The 15,160-nt window shown below is 45.2% G+C and overlaps 1 protein-coding gene across 1 annotated transcript in view; it reads right to left on the reverse strand.

The window, feature by feature from the left end:
• Positions 1-1,741, reverse strand: part of KCNQ1 (potassium voltage-gated channel subfamily Q member 1) — a gene marked incomplete at its 3' end in the record, with an annotated part of 409,143 nt that extends 407,402 nt beyond the window's left edge. The window contains exon 1 of the mRNA XM_083348468.1: positions 1,266-1,741. Coding sequence (XP_083204594.1) covers positions 1,266-1,633 — 368 coding nt within the window. The 5' untranslated portion in view covers positions 1,634-1,741. The remainder of the gene's footprint in view (positions 1-1,265) is intronic.
• Positions 1,742-15,160: the final 13,419 nt, after the last annotated feature.

Below are 15,160 nucleotides of genomic sequence, written 5' to 3' on the forward strand. Positions count from 1 at the left end.
AACTTAAGTATATGTGCCCTGTGCAGTTAAGGCCTCTCAGCTCCAAATAATGAATTGATCGATTCTGGCAGATGACTTAAAAGTTCCTTTCCATGGACGACAAAACATTGGCTCCGGTACAACAGCAAGTATAACTTCTTAGCACCTTGTACTTTGCTTTGCTAAATGGATTATGAATGACTGGAACAAAACAAGAGTCACTATCTTCCATACTGTGCACATCTTACAGACAGGATTTGCAGAATGTGTGCCACTGGACTCCTGAAAGAGCCCTCAATATAGGCAGTTGCACATGAACACACTTATGAGAGTGTATGTGCTTTACAACTTAGCTGTGACATAAGTTAGGACACAAGTTTGCACTTTAAGCCCTGTTTACAATTGCCCAGGAGATGAACTCCAGCGGACTGACTTGCAACACACACAAAGCGCTGGACTGCAAATCTGCCTGAGCGGTATTTTTACACTCTGTTGAAGGATGAAGTATTGGGCAGCCCAAGTGCACTTAGAAAACGGGGGGGGGGGTTGGAGGGGGAGAGAGCTTAGTGTGTAGCTGGCCCTCCCGCGACAGGTTGTCCCCCCCCTCTTAGTTCCATCCCACTAATCTCGGGAGGAAGGGGGGGGGCGACAGACTCCTTTCTGACAGCAGAGAAGGGGCTACATCAATCGCATCAGGACGAGCTCTCCGGCTACACACGACCTGTCGCAGTTGCGACGGACCCTCAGGCATCCCACAATCTCCAACTCCCGGAGAGAGGGGAGGGAGGCCAGGCGCTCTTTCTCTCTTTCTTTCTTTCTTTCTTTCTTTCTTTCTTTCTTTCTTTCTTTCTTTCTTTCTTTCTTTCTTTCTCTTTCTTTCTTTCTTTCTCTTTCTTTCTTTCTTTCTTTCTTTCTTTATTTATTTCTTTCTCTTTCTTTCTTTTTCTTTTTCTTTTTCTTTTTCTTTTTCTTTCTCCTCTCTCTCTCTCTCTCTCTCTCTCTCTCTCTCTCTCTCTCTCTCTCTCTCTCTGTCTCGCTCGCTCTCTCCAGCCCACCCTCCCAGCGCCTTCACGCTTTTTCTACGCCAGGAGCGAAGTGTGCTGGCCTTCCCCTCTCCGTTTCCTCCCTCGACTCCGGGGGTTTAACCAGGCCACCGGGAAAGGAAAGAGGGACGTTAGAGGTCAGCCGCCGCCACCCCTGAGCAGGAAGGGGGCGGCGGCGGCGGCGGCGGTAGCGGCAAGAGGACCGGCCGGCGAGAGTTGAGAGCAAAAAGTTGTTCGACTCACACAGTGAAGTGATAGACGAAGCACTTCCAGCCGGTGGGTCTCTCCAAGAAGTTGTAGACCCGGCCTTGGACGTTGCTGCGGCTGAGCAGAGGTCTGCGGACGCTGTAGATGGAGACGCGCGGGTCCAAGCTGATCGGCGGGCGCGGGAAATCGGCGCTCATCACTACCGTGGCCGCCTCAGCCGCTTCGCCGCTGCTCGGCGGCTCCTTCGCGCCCTGGGCTCCGGCGGGCGCGGAGACGGCGAACGGCGCGTAGTGGGCGTTGGGGGCGTGCTCGGCTAGCTCCAGGGCGGAGGGCTTCAGGCTGCCTTTCCTGGAGGAAAGGGAAAGGCGCCCCAAGCTCCACGACTTGGAGGAGGAAGACGACATCGTCCCGTTCTGGAAAGCCGAGGGGAAGCCAGCCGGGGGCGAGCCAGCGGGGCGAGCGGGAACGCTGCGCTCCCCGGCAGGCGAAGGCAGGCGCAGCTGGAGAGTCTCACAAACACGCACTGGCTCTCAACACTGGCTCGCCCGCTCCGTGCCCGGCGGAGAGTTTCTCCTTGGCCCTGCCCACAAAAGGGGAGGCTCCTCGGGAAAGGTCCCAGTTCTCCGGTTCGCAGCCAGCAGCCGCCCAAGGAGTTGGGGCTCAAGCGCTGTCGGGGAAGCAGGAATCCAACGCGGACGGTTACCCTGTGATTGTGACGGACTGCCACAATATGTCTCGAAACGATTTGATGTAGTCGCGTTTCATCCCCCTCCTTAAGTGCCCCCACCCCCACCCCCAAAGAAGCCAGTCAGGGGTTGATTTGCCGAAGGCTACCCGCAGATGACAGCCGACCTTGGCTGACCTCGCGAAAGTAAAACTGGGTCAAGCATGGTTTGGTGATGGAGAGGTCACCGGCAATTCTCGGGACTGGAGGCTGGACGGAGAAGTGAAGCATCTCGGAAAGAAAAAGACTTGCAAATCGTTTCTACTGAGCTTGCTCTCCCCAACACAGACACACATACCGGTATGAACATATTCACACGAAGTCATTACACGTAAAACTCAACTTACGGGTCTGTGTGCCTTAGTCTAGCAACACAGGAGATTTTTTTTTTCTACAGCTCATTAGAAACATTCCAGTTATGGAGGTTGCTTGGTTAACTCTTGTTTCAGGATTATCCAGGGGGACAATATTGACCCACAATGGGTTGGGTGCTTGAGGAATTCTACTAGGGGCATTCGTTCGAAGGCATATATTCGGAGTGCATGCAGGAGGTATAACGGCAGATATACATTTAACTGTGACAGAGTCCCCCCACCTTTAATAATGGAAGAGTCTTTTCAAAGCACAGACTATGCATACCTGAGCATTACTGCAAGTTCTGAGCATTACTGCAAGACGGAAGAACAAGGTGGGTAAAGCAGCAACTTGTGAAACAGGAGACCCACTATCACAAAACAATGACTTTGAATTGAATGTATTTATTTCCATGTAGAAATTATATCTTCTTTGCAGATCATCTTTGCAATTCTGCTATTTACATGACACCTGTATTCTAAGTATTACAGTGGCCACCACTTCTTTAATTGCAATGGTGATGGCAAAGATAATACTCATGAAGCACTTTGAACTCATTAAAGTACAATAAAAAGTATGGTAAATCTTGGCAGCAGTACTGTTTCTTTCCTAAAACACACCAAGGAGTAAATTAGTCAGCTATATGATTTTTTCCCCCTCAGCTGTAATGTCGTCAAACTTGTCCATTGTCCCTTTTTTTTTTACGCAACCACTACTCAGTCCCACATTGAATAGGCTTGTTTGGGTGCTCAGAAAGTTTCAGCTCCTGTGGTGAGAAGCAAGCTGAAGCAATGCTTTCAAGCTAAACAGGAACTAGCCTGACTGCAGACAAAAGCATGTGTCAGTTAATATGCACCGTTCCCAAGAAAATAGGGAGATACAGAGGTGCTGCAGCCCTAAAACAGGGAACTCGGTAAAATGTTAGAATTCTCACATAAAATATTGCACTCTTCTAAATTGAAATGAATACCTGTTCGTAACAGGTTGCAGCTTATGTAAGCACCTGGCTATCAGCAAATGTATTACAGGTACCAGGTGGCTGTGTCAGACAAGTAAGATAGAGGGAGCTAAACATTACTGCATAATATTGAGCTATAGAAAGCTGAAGCATTTGCAAGCAGTTTTTTTTTTAAGGCCATGGTCTTAGCAGCAGAAAGAAGAGAACAAAAAATGAGATAATGAATGGATTTTCCTATTGCAGTATGCTGAGGTTTGTTTAGCCATGGTTTGTTGAATAAACTAGTATTGGCTGGATTTATACAATGTACTAAACTCTAAGCTATATTTAGCAAACCACAAAGGCTGGTTTGTTAAACAAAATCATAGAGCCACGTTTTGGACACATTTCTCCCTAGTTATTGTATCTGCACACTTATTTATTTTTATTTTATTTTAATTCCATTTATATCCCGCCCTTCTCCGAAGACTCAGGGCGGCTTACAAGCTTAGCAGTAGCCTTCATTCTATGTATATGCCTGCTTGTTAGGGCTTTCACACACACCCCCAAGCGGCATGATTACAAAGTCAGCTTAATTGCCCCCAACAATCTGGGTCCTCATTTTACCTACCTCGGAAGGATGGAAGGCTGAGTCAACCTTGAGCCTGGTGGGATGCAAACCTGCACTAACTGCAGGCAGCTGGTGTTACTTAAGGAGGCATTAGCCCACTGTGCCACCAAGGCTCTTGCAGGTCATCTAAGCTTTCAGAATTCATTTCAACCTGTGTCAAATCACTGCAATTCATTTTGGATCTTTTAGTTGGTTGTTGGGCTCAGTCTGCATCCCACTGTAAGATAAATTACTCATCTTTGGACTGTGTTAAATGCTATAGGTAATAGAATAAAAAGAACCAGTGGAGTTGGAGATACATGGATATGGCAACAGTGTTTTCCCTATGGATTTTTGTCTCTCATTCATAGTTGTTGAAGCTTGCCAGAAAAAATATGTTGATAATCTAGTCCTAAAATGTGAATGTCACTGCAGGACAGTAGAAGTAGACCTCAACTTACAACCATTTGTTTAACGACCATTTACAACCTTTTCAGTCAGCTTCTGACAAGCGAAGTCCATGGGGGGAAATGGAGTCTCTTAACAACTGCAGGACTCACTTAACAATTGCAATGATTCACTTAACAACCACCTTGTTCATCAATGGAAATTCCGATCCTAGTTATGGTAGTAAATTGAGGACCACCTATAAGTTACTTTATGTTCTCTAGGAGGAAATTGTCTAATTTTTAGACAATTTAGAAATATACCTATATTATACGCCTTGAATTTGTACAAATATAATCTCATCTCCCATCCTTTTAAAAGCAAAGTTCTATAGTGGATAATGGCTCACCAGTCACAAGTAATATTGAAAAGAAGAATTCAAGGAGTCTTGGTAGAAGACCATAAAGGTTAATTTACTTGCTCTAGTTTTCATTGCATCATACAATCTATTTAACATTTCTTGGAAATTATTTGGGTTCTTAGCCAACAACATGTCATTATCTGTATACAAATGTGCAATACACCTATATTCATATTTGCAGCCAATTAATTTTTGACATCATTAAAGCAATCTATAAGTAAAGAACCAAGAGGATATTACATAACCTTACTTCTGGCTTAATATTGAACCATTAACTATATATTGTATTTAATCTCTCATATGCTTCCCTTTCATCAAATATTGTTCATATTGTATTCAGCAACCAACTTTCAACTTCAGTGTTTAGAGAAACAAGTCAGACCTATTCACTTTATTAGAACCTTTCTCTGACTCATCAAATGCACAGTCAACTTTCTTTTCATTGTACATTTCTCAATGATCTCTTACACAGCAAAACTCTTGTCTGCACACCCCATGCTGCACTTCCCAAACATTGTTGTTAGCCCTTCAATCAGTATTTTGCAAAATACTTTCTCAAGCAGACTTATCAAAGTAATTGCCCTTTAGTTTTTGCATTCATACTTGTTATGGAAGAGAATAATGGAATCCTTCCAAGAATAAGGCATAGGTGCAGTCTTCACATACGCAGACAATAATACATTGCACAGCCACTGAATAACCAAACCACACCTATATTTTATCCTTTCAAAGAATAATAGAGTTGGAAGGGACATTGGATGTGTTTTAGTACCCTATGTCATTCCGGACAAATGGCTGTCCAATTTCTTCTTAAAAGACTACAGTGATGGAGAATCCACAACTTCTGGAGGCAAGCCGTTCCACTGAATAATTGTTCTCCCTGTCAGGAAATTTCTCATTTCTAAATTGGATTTCTCCTTAATAAATTTCCATCTGTTACTTCTTTCCCTGCCCTCAAGTGCTTTGGAGACTAGCTTGATCCTTCTTTTGTGTCAGCCCCTCAAATATTGGAAGGCTCTTAGATTAGACATACCTACTGTAATTCCTGCATCCGTTCATTGTATGTTTTAGCTTCCAGCCCCCTTGTCATCTTTGTTGCTCTTTTCTGCATTCTTTCTAGAGTCACAACATCTTTTTTGTATAACGGGTGCAATATTCCAAGTGTGTTTTTACCAAAGCAGTATAAAGCAATACTAATGACAGCCATACAGATCTGCAATGTTCTCACAGTATTTATCATTTCCTTTCATATTTTTTTCTGAGACAGTACCTTTTATAGTATTTGCCTCAATTCCTCTCTAACATATTCAGTCACTATCATTTTCATACAGATCTTTAAAATATTCTTTGCATTTTTTTTATTTTAGTTCCATTCCTAATCATTTCATTACATTTATTTTTAATCGCATCTATTTTTCTCGGTATACATCAGCTTTCCCTCATCCTCATTTTTTTGCAGCAAGTGATTCCTTATGTGCATTTTTCTCACATACATCTCTCTTCTCTACATTCCTTTCCCATACATTCTACAAACATAAATGCCACTTATGTGGTATTCTGCAACATATATCTTTCCACTCTTATTTCAACCACCTTCCACAACCTCTTTCTTTATATTCATGCTCCATTCATTTCTTTAGGAGATTAATTTATCTTCCCGTACATTTCTCATGGGAATCATACTTTCCCAAATGAGACTCATGCTTTTGCTTCCCACTTGTTTTATTTACCACTTGTTTATTGCATCCCTTTCCTTTCCTTCCACATCTTTTCTCTCAAAGTAATTTCCTGATATTACCAAAAAAATAAAATAAAAGAACATTCAGTACATCCTACTATGCCTGTACCTCAATAAAGAGATATTTCAAAGCTCCAGCAGGGTGGGCATGTTTGAGGTTCCCTCCATGAAAGAATGCTATCTATTGGGACACAGGAGGTGTATCTTTTCTATTGTACACCTGCCCTTTTGAGTAGCACATCCCCCAACTTTCAGAGGTGAGAGGCTCATCTTGCTGGCCTAAGCAATGAGTTAAGATATTGGATGAACCCGTCTACATTGTGAATATCTTCTAGCTTTGGTCTCTGTTTATATTATTTTATGTTGTATTGTTACGGTGCTTTCATATTTATTTCTTATCTGATTTAGTTTTTAGCTATCCCATGTTAGCTATCCAGCATTGTATTTTGTGAATTGGGTAGCCACACCAACTGTATAAATAAATAAGTAAATAAATCTTATTCATGTTTACTCAAAAAATATTTAAATAGGTTGAATAGCATTTGTTGTCCATAAGTTTAATTTAATTTAATTTAATTTATTAATATTTCTATACCGCCCTTCTCCCTAAGGACTCAGGGCGGTGTACAGGGCAAGAATAAAACACAGAAATATACAAAAATTAAAAGATAATTAAATACATGCCCGATTAAAATACAATTAATACATAATAAAAACCCAATAAAAATGATAAAAAACCCCACCAATCCCCCTCATGCCAGGCCGGCTTGCTCAAACAAGTATGTTTTCAAATCGCGGCGAAAGGAGCGCAGATCGGGCGCCGTCCGGAGCTCAACCGGTAACTGGTTCCATAGCTCCGGGGCGCCCACAGAGAAGGATCTCCCCCTGGGGGCCACAAGATGGCATTCTCTGACCGGTGGCACCCTGAGGAGGCCCTCTCTGTGGGAACGCACAGGGCGCAGGGAGCTTGATGCCGGCAGCAGATGTTCCCTGAGGTACTCCGGCCCCATGCCATGGAGGGCTTTAAACACCATTACTAGCACCTTGAATCTCACCCGGAAGACAACTGGCAACCAATGCAGCTCACGGAGCAGAGGTGTCACATGGGAGTATCGGGAGACTCCCAACACAACTCTCGCGGCTGCATTCTGTACCAGTTGGAGCCTCCGGGTGGTCCTCAAGGGAAGCCCCATGTAGAGAGCGTTGCAGTAGTCTAGACGAGAGGTCACGAGCGCATGAGTGACCGTGCACAAATCATCCCGGCTTAGATAGGGCCGCAACTGGCGCACCAGGCGAACCTGGGCGAAAGCCCCCCCTAGTCACGGCCACCATGTGATCTTCCAAGGTAAGCCGCGAATCTAGGAGGACTCCCAAGTTGCGAGCCCTATCTACGGGGGGTAATAATTCACCCCCCATCGAAAGAGATGGAATATCCGAATAGACCCGGGATGAAGGTATGCAAAGCCACTCGGTCTTGTCGGGGTTGAGTCGAAGTCTGTTCCTCCCCATCCAGACCCGAACCGCCTCCAGGCAATGGGACATCACGTTGAGGGCATCACTGGGGTGGTTTGGGGTAGAAAGAAAAAGCTGGGTATCATCAGCATACTGATGATACCCAACTCCAAAGCCACGAATGATCTCACCCAGCGGTTTCATACAGATGTTGAACAGGAGAGGCGAGAGGACCGACCCCTGAGGAACTCCACAAACGAGAGACCTCGCGGTCGACCTCTGCCCTCCTGTCAACACCGACTGCGAGCGTCCCTGGAGATAGGAGGAGAACCACTGTAATACCGTGCCTCCCACTCCCAATCCCCTGAGACGCCGCAGCAAGATACCATGGTCGATGGTATCGAAAGCCGCTGAGAGGTCTAATAGGACTAGAACAGAGGAATGACCCCTGTCCCGAGCCCTCCAGAGATCATTCACCAGCGCGACCAATGCCATCTCCGTGCTGTGCCCGGGCCTGAAACCCGATTGGTATGGGTCTAGATAATCCGCTTCATCCAGGACCAAGGGGAGCTGATGCGCCACCACACTCTCAACAACCTTCGCAAGAAAGCGAAGGTTGGAGACCAGACGAAAGTTGTTCAATACATCTGGGTCCAAGGCAGGCTTCTTGAGGAGGGGCCTCACCACCGCCTCTTTCAAGACGGCAGGGAAGCTACCCTCACTCAAAGAAGCTGATATAACTGCCTGGAACCAGGTGCGTGTCCTCTCCCGGGCTGCATAAACCAGCCAGGAAGGGCACGGGTCCAATAAACATGTGGTGGAGCTAAGTCTCCCCATAATCCTGTCCACTTCCTCCGGAGTCACAGAATCAAACTCTTCCCAAATGATATCGACAAGACCACCCGCATCCTGATCGCCAGACTCTGCCCAGTCGGAGTCCAAACCGGTCCGAATCCGAGTGATTTTGTCCGACAGATAATTGTTAAACTCCTCGGCACGACCCTGCAAGGGTTCCTCCCTCACCTCCTGATTAAGGAGGGAGTGAGTCACCCTAAACAGAGCGGCCGGGCGATTATCTGCGGACGCGATAAGGGTAGCGAAGTGATTGGACCTCGCCACCCTTATCGCAGCGAGATAAGACCTAATATGGGTTCTTAGTCGCAATCGGTCGGATTCGGATCGGCTGGACCTCCAACCGCTCTCTAGGCCCCGTCTCCGGCGCTTCATCTCCCGGAGCTCCGCGGAGAACCATGGAGCTCGACGGGATCTGCATCGGGTCAGGGGCCGCAAGGGTACAACTCGGTCAAGAGCCTCAGTGGCCGCCCTTTCCCAAGCTTCCACTAAGGCATCTGCCGAGCTGTGAGTGGGGGAGGCAGGTGGGGACCCCAGCGCTGCCTGGAATCTCGCGGAATCCATTAAGCGTCTGGGGCGGTACCATCTAACTGGTTCCACACACCCACGGCGGGGGGAGGCAAAACGGAAGACCAGCCGCAGGAGATGATGATCGGTCCATGACAGGGGCATAATAATTGGAGAGCCCCCACCAAGATCATCGAACCACCGACCAGATAAGAAAACTAGGTCAAGGGTGTGGCCTCCCTCATGAGTCGGTCCTGAAATTACTTGCGTCAGGTCCATGGCCGTCATGGAAGCCATGAACTCCCGAGCCAACTCGGATGATCCTCCCAGAGACGGTAGATTGAAGTCCCCCAAAACTATAAGTTTCGGGAACTCAACCACCAACCCAGAGAGGACATCGAGAAGCTCAGGCAGGGCTGCTGCTGCGTGACTAGGCGAAAGGTACACCAGCAGCAAGCCCAACTGCGCACCAGGGCCGCATCTCAAGAAGAGAGACTCACACCCGACTATCTGCGGAACGGTGGCCTCCCGCGGAGCTAAGGTCTCCCTCATAACAACAGCCACTCCCCCACCCCTACCCTGAGCCCGAGGCCGGTGTAGCACCCGGAAACCTGGTGGGCAGAGATCAGCCAGAGGAATACCGCCCTCTGGGCCCAACCAAGTCTCCGTGATGCAAGCCAGGTCTGCCTGCTCACCCTCGACCAAGTCACGGACGAGAGGAGCTTTATTAACGACAGACCTGGCATTCAGGTACACCAGCCGGAGCTCAGGAGGCTGCACATCCTCACTCCCGGGACCTCGGGGTAGAACAAGAGGGTCGGAACGCCTCACCGCTTGCAAGTAGCGGAGAGGCCTTCCCTGAGATCGATACGGCCCTCTGTTCCGACACCTGCTGCCATTCCCTAACGTCATGGGAATAGGCATTCCCACGACTTGCCCTGGAGCCCCGGGGGCGACCGACCCCCGCTCCTCCCCACCGCGATCAATCCCGGCCCTGGCCTGAACAGTGGTTGCTGGACTGCCCCCCATATCCGAACAACCAAAAGAAATTCCCACCCCCCTCCCTAACCTCCTAAACAATTTAACCAAAAAACTAACCAGGGGCCTCCTATTTGGCTTATATCGGAGGTCCCTACCCATGCCCAGCCATCTCTCAGGGTCCCAACATTCGGGCCCTTCATCAAGAGGAGGTGTAAACAATAAGGCGGGTCGCTCCCAGGATGGGGGGGCCCCCCTGAGAGCGTATAAGGTCGTGCTAGAATAAGTCAGACGCATGATCTTAACAAGTCCGACAAAAAAACAGTAAGGCAGACCAGATCAACATGGGAGGATCTCAAAATGAATAAATCGAAGGCAAATGACCAGAGAGCCAGCCCAGCTCCACTGCCACTAGAGCTGGGAAATCCCGGGACAGATCGAATCCCGCCCTCTCACGGCGGTCAAAGCCAGGGGGCAACCTGGTACATACAAACCGGGGGAGCAATACCCCCCAGAGCTCTCACCTCTGGGAGGCAGCAGATGTAAAAACTTAACCACTCTCCCACAGTGGTTACAGCCCGGGCCTTCTATTATAGGGGAGGGGGGAAAAGGGGAGGGAGTTAGAGCAAAGAGTCTATGAAATACATCAGGATTAATAAACCGGCATGGTCACAAAATGGTAGGAGAGATTATGGTTATATAAGTCACTTCCATGTTGCAAAAAAAGACTAGTTGATAGTCAGTCAAGAAGGGAAACCACAACATGGTCCAATGATTTCCTGGCGGTGCAGAAATTAAATTTTGCCTCACAAATGTCCGAGGCAACAGCGTCCGCGTTCCACCACCAGGCCAGGTCACCATATCAGAGAGGTCCACTCCCTTCACCGTCAGCCATCTCGGAAACCAGGTAAACAACTTCTCCACCACTCCAGCATTTTCACCCCCCCCCCGCCGCTCCAAGCCGCGATTCATAGTCATTCCAACAACACACGGCTCCCCAAGCAGCAGGAAGGCATTCCGGAGCATCACCGAGCTGTAGACAATTAATCCGGGCGTCACAGATCTCAGGAACACCACCAGGCTCCGTAGAAGGGGTCTCAGGACCTCCGTTACACAAACGGTTAGCCAGTCGGAGCCACGCTGAGCGAAGCTTCAGCAAAAATCAAGATCTTTCCAAATGCCTCAGCAGCCTCCACAGTCTCCATCGGGGCTCAGCCCACCTCCTCCGCCTCGAACAGCCTCAATCTGAGTTCGCCGGGTCCCTGCGGCACCGACAAACAGCTGATCGGCGCCATACAACACGGAGCTCTGCTCGGCTCCTCCGCGGCCACCAAGCCATCCAGGAACTCCCGAAACTCCTCCGGGCTCCTCCAGGCTCCCCCGGGCTCCTCCGGGCCCAGCCGACAGCCCCCAGAAGGTCCCCAGAGAGTCTTCGGAGTCCTCGGAACCCTTGGTGAGTCCAGGCTCCCAGAGCCAGGCAAACCATGTCGGCGTTCTCCAGGCAGGCACCAAAGGCCTTCTCAAGGCAGTTCTCAAAGCAGGCACCAAAGCTCAAAAGCTCAGCTCCCTCGTCCTCATCCTCCTCCTCACCTTCACAGGACCCAAATATCACTGTGAAGCTTCCCAGGGTCGCCACATTGTTAAAATTGCCGAAGCTCCTAACGGAGCTCAGCCGTGCACGTCCGCCATCTTGGGCAGTCTCCTAGAAATTAAGTTAATATACTGTAGGTATTGCAAAGCCACACATTTGCAATAAACCTCCTTAGAATATTCAGAATTAAGGATAGAGAATGAACACTTAAAATGAAATAGCAGGCAAATCTAAATGTAAAGTCTAAACTAAAAGTATCCCGATAATTTGAAATATTGCATTATATATACCAATTTCTGTAGATCCAAATTTGAAGTTGAAGTTATGAAGCTATGCACCATATCTGAAGTTATGAAGTTATAACTTCCAATATGAAATTATGTGAGGTAAAAAATGTTTGATTTTTATATTGGCTTCTCTACATTCCTTTCCCATACATTCTGCAAACATAAATGCCACTTATGTGGTATTCTGCAACATATATCTTCCCACTCTTATTTCAACCATCTTCCACAACCTCTTTCTTTATATTCATGCTCCATTCATTCCTTTAGGAGATTAATTTATCTTCCTGTACATTTCTCATGGGAATCATACTTTCCCAAATGAGACTCATGCTTTTGCTTCCCACTTGTTTTATTTACCACTTGTTTATTGCATCCCTTTCCTTTCCTTCCACATCTTTTCTCTCAAAGTAATTTCCTGATATTACCAAAAAAATAAAATAAAAGAACATTTAGTACATCCTACCATGCCTGTACCTCAATAAAGAGATATTTCAAAGCTCCAGCAGGGTGGGCATGTTTGAGGTTCCCTCCATGAAAGAATGCTATCTATTGGGACACAGGAGGTGTATCTTTTCTATTGTACACCTGCCCTTTTGAGTAGCACATCCCCCAACTTTCAGAGGTGAGAGGCTCATCTTGCTGGCCTAAGCAATGAGTTAAGATATTGGATGAACCCGTCTACATTGTGAATATCTTCTAGCTTTGGTCTCTGTTTATATTATTTTATGTTGTATTGTTATGGTGCTTTCATATTTATTTCTTATCTGATTTAGTTTTTAGCTATCCCATGTTAGCTATCCAGCATTGTATTTTGTGAATTGGGTAGCCACACCAACTGTATAAATAAATAAGTAAATAAATCTTATTCATGTTTACTCAAAAAATATTTAAATAGGTTGAATAGCATTTGTTGTCCATAAGTTAATATACTGTAGGTATTGCAAAGCCACACATTTGCAATAAACCTCCTTACAATATTCAGAATTAAGGATAGAGAATGAACACTTAAAATGAAATAGCAGGCAAATCTAAATGTAAAGTCTAAACTAAAAGTATCCCGATAATTTGAAATATTGCATTATATATACCAATTTCTGTAGATCCAAATTTGAAGTTGAAGTTATGAAGCTATGCACCATATCTGAAGTTATGAAGTTATAACTTCCAGTATGAAATTATGTGAGGTAAAAAATGTTTGATTTTTATATTGGCTTAAAATGCTGATTCTTAAGTCTCAGGAATGTTTCAGAAATGGGACAACTCTCAAATAATACCTATCTTGAAATAAACTTGCCTAAGAAGCCACTCAAAAAAAGTGCTATATCATTGGTTTGACTAAAAGAAAGGTTTTTGTTCAATAATTTATATGACATGATTTGCATAACACCGACCTCATGTGCTTTCAGATGTATTTGCTTCTATGGAAGCTCTGGCTTAATTAATTAAGCTATTATGCTAGGCTATCTAGGGCTTGGTGCAAGTTGAAGGCACTGTAACACCCCGCAAGATATTTTGTAATAAATCAAAAGATTTCATGCCTTCGGTACAATAAGCTGAAGAAGTAATTATCCCTTGATCAGAATTCTGTTTTCCTCTTTGAGCTTATTATAGAAAAGTGCTCATTCACAAGCTTCATCCCTGCCCTCAGGTTCAAGGGTTACACTGATGATTAGACAAAAATGTGGTGGCCGGATAACTTACTATGTAAAATTAAGCACACACACACACACACACACACACACACACACACACACACACAGACACACAAAGTTATTTTCAGCTCCTGGCAAAGGTGCTTTGGAGTTTCTTCAGATGATTAGTTTAAGAATAGTTGTTTGCTTCAGAAAAGCAATCTATAACAGAGAAGATGATTTTGTTATTGCCATGATAATACGTTCACAGGTACTCTTCAAATTTGCCAAGAGTACACAAAAGGAGTCAAATTAGGCTAGGTAAGTTCTCTGCGAGCAGACGTCACAAAACATGGCATTGCATCACTATGATGGTACCATAACACTGAGATCATAGGTACATGTGCTAAGGGAATTATTCACACCCAGAGTTCCTGATTCTAATCTCACTTATCCTCATAACAACCCTGAGAGGAAATAGACTGAAATAAATTTTACTAGGAATTGAATTTGTGTAAATAGCCTTTTTATCCTCAAGTCTTTCTCCAAAGAAATTTGGGAAATACAGTTATTGAAGTTGTTCAATTTTTTTGAGGAAGTATAAATGTTAAACAAGTTGATTTTTTTAGAACAGCTATTTTATGAGCAACTTGCAGGATCTTCCTGTGGAAACACTGAACATTTATAGTTTATTGGAAATTAGGGATGGAACGGATGGAATTCCTTCAGGATAAGGCAATACTATTTTCACATATATGCCAAGGATGTATTTTTTCCCCTTCTAGAGTAAGCAAAAGATGAGCCTTCCACAGCATTAGCAAATTCATATTCCCATCAGATTTTAAAGAAAACAATACCCAATACTATTAAATTACTTTCAGACAGAATACAATCAGCTCTCTCCCTTTCCTAATATCTAAGTTAAGCAAGCAATATTTGTTCCCTCTTGCTGGGCATAGTACTGTAAAATGATGAGTCACCTTCTATTCATATACAGTAAGTTTGCAGGAAAATAACTCTGCCAAGACTCTGCCAACAGAAGATATCCTCTTTAAAGGGAATCCCAAAAGGTAATTAGATTGTCTTTAAAAATTTCATTAAAGGCTATGATTATGCAGATATTGATCTGAGCTTCTGTTTTCCTCTTGGACATACCAGTGATTAAAGCTAAAGCACCTTTACCCAAGGTGTATTCCTTGTCTGCAAGAACAGATGAATTGTAAAAAAAACACAAGCAATTTCTGCTTCCTGTTGCAGCATAGCAGATACATGAACAATTAATGTATAGACTGATATATGTATTGGCAAATACCAAACCCTCCCGCCACAATTTGGATCTGATATTTGTGTAGAAAATGATCAGATGTAATAAGGCTGTGATCTCATTTGGTGAAAAACCTGAATCAGATGCAGAACGGAGTGAATCAAAATAGTTTTAAATTCATTCAAAGTGGGTTGGAAT

This window comes from Vipera ursinii, assembly GCF_947247035.1.
Source record: "Vipera ursinii genome assembly, chromosome: 1".
In the NCBI taxonomy this organism is placed as follows: domain Eukaryota; kingdom Metazoa; phylum Chordata; class Lepidosauria; order Squamata; family Viperidae; genus Vipera; species Vipera ursinii.